The 7,368-nt window shown below is 51.0% G+C and overlaps 2 protein-coding genes across 2 annotated transcripts; one reads left to right on the top strand and one right to left on the bottom strand.

Moving 5' to 3' along the window:
• Window positions 1-2,235: 2,235 nt before the first annotated feature.
• Window positions 2,236-4,439, bottom strand: ASPZODRAFT_121614 (hypothetical protein). The gene is made up of 3 exons (XM_022721295.1): window positions 4,115-4,439; window positions 3,535-4,044; window positions 2,236-3,466 (listed from the first exon to the last, which is right to left on the bottom strand). Exons 1-3 carry the CDS (start codon window positions 4,402-4,404, stop codon window positions 2,344-2,346), a joined length of 1,923 nt encoding a protein of 640 aa, XP_022578845.1. The 5' UTR covers window positions 4,405-4,439; the 3' UTR covers window positions 2,236-2,343.
• Window positions 4,440-4,775: 336 nt separating this feature from the next.
• On the top strand, window positions 4,776-6,183 carry ASPZODRAFT_135151 (hypothetical protein). Its single transcript, XM_022723715.1, has one exon. The coding sequence runs from the start codon at window positions 4,959-4,961 to the stop codon at window positions 6,156-6,158; it is 1,200 nt and encodes a 399-aa protein (XP_022578844.1). The 5' UTR covers window positions 4,776-4,958; the 3' UTR covers window positions 6,159-6,183.
• Window positions 6,184-7,368: the final 1,185 nt, after the last annotated feature.

Here is a 7,368-nt window from a genome sequence, read left to right as displayed (position 1 = left end):
TTCTTCTGGAATTTGTATTTTAAGATGTTGATATTGACCCCTGCGAGGGCCCCGCTACTTCCTTGAAGAAGCTGATGGGCTCCGTATGGCTGGGCAAGTCATTTTCATTTGAGCGTTTCGGATGTTGTTTTGTGAGATACTGGTTGCTATGTGGCTGCGCCTGCGGGCCTGTGTGATTAATGGAAACAGCCTATTTTTGCACATATGTTTCCCCTGGTCCTGGACTGTGCTATCTTCATAATATCCTGTAGAAGAAAGGCCTGGCATGAATCACCTGGGTTAAACCAGGGCCGGAAATGGGCGCTGTGGACATCCCAAACCGCGCCTCCTACTCCTGACGCCATGTTTCCACCCATCTGACTGTGTCTTACCAATAGGCGGTGGCTATGAGCTTTTGACTTGCAGTGGTATGAAACCGCATTCATTGTTCCTGCGACCGGAAGAGAAGATGTGGGCTGCCAGACAAAGCGACAAATCTAACTCTAGTGTCCTGCAGCCATGGATCGGACAAAGAAACCACATGGCAGAGAAGCATGTCCCAAAGCGGCCATTTTGCGGAGATCGACAGGTTTTAGATGAGAAGCACCCAGAAGAAAGAGAGTCTCTCACCCAGAGCCTGTTGTGAGTATTTTAAAACCGCCCGCCCTCCCAGTCTTTTGCGTATAGCATGCAGTGGTAGTTAGTACTGACTGTTTGGAGTGTGCTATCTGAGCCATCCTCATACAGTACGAAGTACGCAGAAGCTCGACTGTCCCAAGCCATTGGACCTTCCTCTGTTCTTGCTCTTCGGCATAGACTGCTTGAGTCCCATACGTTGCGAATGTGCTTCTACAAACCCAACAAACCGCCCTGCACCTGCAGATTCCTCCAGCTCGTCCAACCCTGCAACCATGCTCATCTTTACCCTTCCAACAACCCAAACCCGAATCCTATCATCCAAGTTTGCGGCGCGGTCGTCCTCGCCGCGGGAGTCGGCCAGCGCCATTGCCGCCGATGCGAGTTGTTGCTGAGCAATACCCGGCCGGTCAACACTTGGATCACGTCCCAGGAAAGTCCGCAGCGAGCGATCCTCCCTGGCCTATCTTCTGTACAACAGCAGTGGACGGGCATGCTTCCGAGCATCAACAACACTACCCCTGCAACGATCGCACCATCGAGCATCTTGCCCTCCTCCTCCTCTCCTCCTCCTCCCCCTCCTCCATCATCTTCATCAATGCATCTTACGCCTAAAAAAACTCACGCCAGGCGCATCTCGGCTGGACCGAGCCCACGCGCCAAGACAGGTTCTCCACGCGCGGCGTCGATTCCCAGAAGCATTCCGTCTGGACTGATCAGGTCAGAGTCAATGTCATCTCTTCCTCCGGCTGCCTCGGCTGTTGAAGAGGCGGTGTATGCCAATCCTATTGTGGACAGCCCGAGCGTCTCTGCGAATAAACATCCCATCGATATACATATGGAAACGAAATATCTCCCAGATACGTATGACGGCGGTGCTATTTGCATGGACGACGACAAGGACGGACTAGGCACGCTCATGTCGTACGGCGATGTGAGGTTCCTGGTTGACTTGGATGGGGATGGACAGCGACTCCATGAAGCCAGCTGGGATCCAGTTGATTGCTGAGCCAGGGAAAGGGGTTTTCGGTGGTGCAGATTGAATTTCTTTCTTTTTTTTTCTATGATTGATGGGTAGATCCTCTTCGCATTGTCCCGGCGTAGCCTGGTGTTTTGCTTTTGTGTTCGTTAGGAATAGACAGATAGACAGCATCACAGAATAGATATAAAAAGAAACGTTTAGATGCATCTTTTAGCTTTCTTACTATCTTCCCCTTATCTGTCTACTGCTTCAGTATACTACAGCTTATTTTATCTTGTTTTATACACATGTCCTCCTTTCCTTTTTGGCTTATTCAGATATCCTGGATTTTGCATGCAAAGAACAAGTTCCCCTGTTTCAAATCACCTGTAGCCATAGACTGCTATTGTTTGATTTCCTTTGTGCCAAAAATAGCCCATTACCGAGTAAGGATTGAGAGCTCAACAAAAGGACTTAAAGCCAGCAACAGGGGTTCGGCTATTCCTGGAGAGAATATGGACTCGGAATGGTAGAATTATACACTCGGAGCTTTGGATGTTCAGTCGTCATGCCTTGAAATAGGCTGAACTCGGTCGAGACTGATCAGCTTGAAGGACGGGAGAAGGCTATTTGGAGAGTTATAGACAAGAAGAATAACTCAATTATATCTTTTTTAAATGAACAGAACTCTGTGGTATACAATGATACTTGTTGCTAGACAGTAGAATGTGGTATAAACACAGGTATCAAGCTATATAGGGAGGGATTCAATCATCGAATCCCTCGAACTCTTCACCCTCGGCATCCGCCGTAGAGTCATTTTTCGCTTCCGCGAGTCGAGCTTGTCGCTCACGCTCGTTCTTCTTGCGGACCTTCTCCAGCATCTTTTCTGTTTCGCGGACGCCCTGCTTCTCTTCCTCCGTCATCTTCTCCCATCGGTCCTTCTCTTTACGAACGCGTTTCTGTTCTCGTCGCTTCTCCTTCTTATCCTTGTTCTGGAGGTTGTTGCTCCATGCCACGTTCTCGGGTCGTTTCCTCTTCGCAGAGGATTCCGAGGGTTCCTTGGGCTCGGCTTGGGCGGCTTCCTCGAGCTGCTCCTTTCGACGCTTCTCGCGTTGTTTGTCCGCGTATGCGAAACTGTCCCACTCAAGGCTGACACCCAGGGTGCGATCGCCCGTGAAGTTCCTCAACTCCGGCATCTTGGGCAGCTTGAGCAGGCCCCATCCCTTACCAAGCGATTCCCAGTCAAGGTCTGCCACACGGAAGATACTGCTAGCTTGATGTTTGCTGTAGCTTCTAAGCCAGCTGACGAATGCCTTCTGGCCCTTGTCGTGGAGGGCACGGTCCGCAAGCACGGCTTTGCGCGAGAGATCCGTTGCGGCTGCGGCTTCCTCTTCCGATATCGATACTGGTTTTTCAAAGAGCGTGACCGGGGTTTTACGAACTTCAAGAAACGAAATGTAGTCTTCCTCGCGTCCGGGCTGGAGAAGGACCACGCTCAAACCTCTGCGACCTGCTCGGCCCGCACGGCCACATCTGTGGATAAAAGTTTTAGGGTCTGAAGGAGGGTCAACCTGAATAACGACATCAACAGATGGAATGTCCAAGCCGCGAGAAGCAACATCTGTGGTTAGAAGAATAGAAGAGGCGGAGTTGATGAAGCGGTTGAAGTTCTTTTGGCGTACGTTTGCCGGGTGTTTACCATGCAGCGGGATGAGAAGAAAGTCATCACCAAGAATGTGTGGCAGGATAGACGATAGATAATCGACAGCTGCGCAGGTTGATACGAAGACAATCGACTTTTGCGGTGTAGGTTCGACAACGGAAAGTATTTTCTTGATAGCAAGAAGCTTGTGCGTTGGAGGAGTGAGGAGGTATGTCATCTGCAAGCTGGTGGGAGGCGTAAGCTATGGATCAAACGCTAGATTAAAGAACCCGCATGGCTAGTTTGAGCTCACCTGGCTGGTGTTCGTTTATCTTCAGCACCAGAGCCCCCTTTGACTTTCACCACAATCTTGACAGGGTTTCGCAGACCGACTCTCACGATCTGGTCGACAGCCTCACTGACACTAGCGCTGAACAGTCCTGTCCGTCTCTGCTTTGGCAGCCGCTTCAAGATGTTTTGCAAGTCCTCCTTGAACCCAAGATCCAGCAGCCGATCCGCTTCGTCGAGAATCAACATTTCGAACGATGACTGGGGACAGTGGACATGGGGCGAGGACAGTAATTCCAACAGCCGGCCGGGCGTAGACACTAGAACATTCGGAGATCGTTTCAAGAAAGTGCTCAAGTCTTCTGCTGGCGTGGTGGAGCCCCCTAGTAGGAGCTGCGGTACCACTTTGAGGGTCGAAGAAGGGTACTTCTGGCGAGGGCCATTGTCATCTGCGGGAGGGTTGATCGCAGCGGAAGAAGGCCCATGGAATGCCAACAACGAAACAAGAACATTATAAATTTGTGACGCAAGCTCTCTACACACCGGTGGTAACTGTTAGCTTCACGGTCATCAATCGAAGTGCTTCGAGCGAATATCAACCGTACCGGGTAGGAGAGATAATAATGGCACCAACATGGTGTTTCTTCATCGGCTCTTCAAGTCTTAGAAGCTTCTCCACCACCGGGATCAGGAAAGACAGTGTCTTCCCACTTCCAGTCACGGCTTCCACCACGACGTCCTTGTGTCCCATAAACAGCGGGATCGCTGAGGCCTGGACCGGAGTCATCCGTGCGAAACCCATCGACGAGACGGCTTCAAGCACCCATTCTGAGAGCGACGGATTCACCCCGTCCCACGCTCTCGAGGAGGTGCCGGCAGGGGGCTTCGGAGCCATGGTGTAGTCCCAAACGTCTAGCAGTTGGTTCTCTGCGCCAAAACTTTTGCGATAAAAGAAAATGAAGCCCTTATCACGCGCTGATTAGATAAGGCGGTGGGCAGAGTTCTGCCGCTGCACGTGACACTATTATTTCACGGCTTCGGCGGAAGACGGCGCTGCAGGGCCAGAAAAAAATACCCGTCAACAGAAAATCTATCATTCTTAATGTCTATTGGACCGTAACAATCTGCAGAGAGACCAAAAGGAAAGCCTGATCGATCTTCCATCGCTGCAGTCCTGGCCCCATTTTCCCAGCTGCGGTGGCTATGCTTGTTTGCCCTTGAGAACTGCGACATGCGCACTGCTGCTGCCTGTGCCACTAACCACCACCACCTGATAATCAATCTATTGCGATCCCCTCCTGACGGCGGTGAAACTTGCCCAGCATTACGTCGCTAGAAGAGGGTCAGCTATATTTATTCGGCATCTTTGCCAGCAACTTCTGTTCCTTTCCTCGCCGTCCGCTGTCTGGTCTGATAGCGGCTCGTACGCTGCCGCCTTTCGCCTTCAAGATGCCTTCCGTTCAAACGCCTGTCCCCTCAACACGGGTCATATCTCCTTCGCCTACACCCTCGGAGAGGTCGGAATCTGGATATTTTGGTCCTGTCACACGCTCTGCATCGCGGCGACAGCGTCTGGATACTACGGCTGAAGAGAAAGAGGAGAGCAAGGAGAAAGAAAAGGGAGAGGAGGATGGTTCGGATTCCGCTGGCTCTGGGAAACGGTCTCGAACCAGATCGCGCAGTCCTGTTACTGGTATCAGTCCGGGCTCTGCCTCTTCGCGACGACGAAGAACCCATCCTAAGATTCCGTTGGATAAACCCAAGCCAGTGTCCAACGGCTTCCTCTCCCCGAACGGCTATCTATCCCCGACTACCGGCCTTGCCAACAGTTGGCGGGATTTCTCGCGGTCTCCATCACCGTTAGGCCTGATCCCATTACATTCCCGCTACCGAAGTTTCATTCACCGCCATGAGATCCCGCGCAAGCTCTTACATGTCTCGATTGGCTTTCTGACCTTGCACTTGTATAGCCGAGGAATTCAGACCCATCAGATCACCCCCTGGCTCTTTTCCGCTCTTGTCCCCATAGCTGCGGTCGATGTCGTACGACATCAGTTCGACAAGGTCAACAAGCTCTACATTCGCTGTGTTGGCGCGCTTATGCGCGAGACGGAAGTAACCGGATACAATGGCGTGATATGGTATCTGCTCGGCGCGTACATTGTTCTGCGCTTCTTCCCCAAGGATGTGGGCGTTATGGGCGTTTTGCTTCTGAGCTGGTGCGATACCGCGGCATCCACCTTTGGCCGTCTCTATGGCCGCTACACCATCCGTCTGCGCAAAGGAAAAAGCTTGGCCGGAACCCTTGCTGCCTGGGCTGTGGGCGTGATCACCGCTGCGGCGTTCTGGGGCTACTTCGTCCCTCATATTGGCTCGTTCCCAAACGATCCCGAAAACGCCTTCATGTTCACTGGCCGATTGAACCTTCTACCTGACTGCGTGAAGGGGTTGATTGGGTGGTCTCCCGAGTCCGACACTCCCACCACTAGTGTCATCAGTGGACCCTTGGCGCTCGGCGTCATGAGCGTGGTCTCCGGTATTGTTGCTGCCGGCAGCGAATTCATCGATCTCTTTGGCTGGGATGACAACTTCACAATTCCCGTGTTGAGTGGGATAGGCCTCTGGGGATTCCTGAAGGTCTTCGGCTGACCGGTTGTGTCCCCCCCCCCCCCCCTCCGATCCTTCTTGTTACGAATCTTATTGCGTTGGGCGCCTGATTTTTTCCGAATTTCCTGCATTCGAATAATATCCATCCTTCTATTATATTACCCCATACTGGAGACTCATGCCTCCATTACCGTGACATAGACTTAAAGCTTGCTTGCCATGATATCAACATCTACTACATATGTCCATCTCCCCTTTTTACATTTTCCACTTTGGGGGTTGCTCCTTTTTTTGACCTACCTTGTACAGCTTGTCAATTACCTACCCTATGACCTGCCTTGATCAGCCCATTTGCACTATTACATTGCTCTACCCATTGGTTTTTCTTATTATATCTAATCCATTTATTTATGGCAACCATTCACATAAACCAATAGAGAGATCAAAATGATACTGGAAATCATGGAATGTTCTCAATTTTCTAATTGTAGCATCCCGGAATGAGTCTGCTGAGAAATATAAATATGTACCGAAACCATCGGAGACCTGCTTCCGACGCAAATCTCATGCTAAATAATAGTTCAAAAGAGCTCCCAAACATTTGTGCCGTGTAAAGTATTCGTGTACATCGTGAAGATTAGCTGGCCTGTCGTCTCCGCTATATCATGGCCGAAGAAGAAAGGTAAGCTAGCTCAGATCTAGGATGCTGACGCGTGGTATTCTTTTTTTCTTCCGCTTCTCTTGAGGGCTGTTTTCAGTCTTCACGTCATCGTCATCGTCATCTTCACTGTTGACTTGGCTAGGTTTATTGTCCTTCGCTTTGTCGACGGCCCAAAAGCCAGAGGATGTGATAACACAGTCGACATGTACGGCAGAGGACGATCGTTGAACTGCGGCCGTGTCTCCATCTTTTGGTTTCTTCGTGTTCTCGGATATAATGTGGTCTGGCTTTTGGAGCTGTGCATCCTCTTTTCTCGGAACGCTTGGTTCCAGTCCCCTTGACTTGCTTTGGGTTGACTTCTCTATCTTCGGAGGTGAGTCGAGAGAAATTGAGCCTAGCAGATCTTCAAGCGATGGGAGAGTTTCCTCTCCGGCGGCTGGAAATGTTGAAGCTGCCTTTTTCTTTGTTCGTCCTCCAGGTTTGGGCTTGGGCTCAGAGGCTAAGGCCTTCTTGAGAGCCCGAGGCTTCGATAAAGATAATGGCCCAAAAGAACAGGTTTTCTCTTCCGCCTGATTACGCAAACCATCCCCT

Source organism: Penicilliopsis zonata (genome assembly GCF_001890105.1).
Source record: "Penicilliopsis zonata CBS 506.65 unplaced genomic scaffold ASPZOscaffold_14, whole genome shotgun sequence".
Taxonomy (NCBI): domain Eukaryota; kingdom Fungi; phylum Ascomycota; class Eurotiomycetes; order Eurotiales; family Aspergillaceae; genus Penicilliopsis; species Penicilliopsis zonata.
The sequence above is the reverse complement of the archived record's forward strand: the minus strand, read 5'-3'. Positions and strand labels throughout refer to the sequence as shown.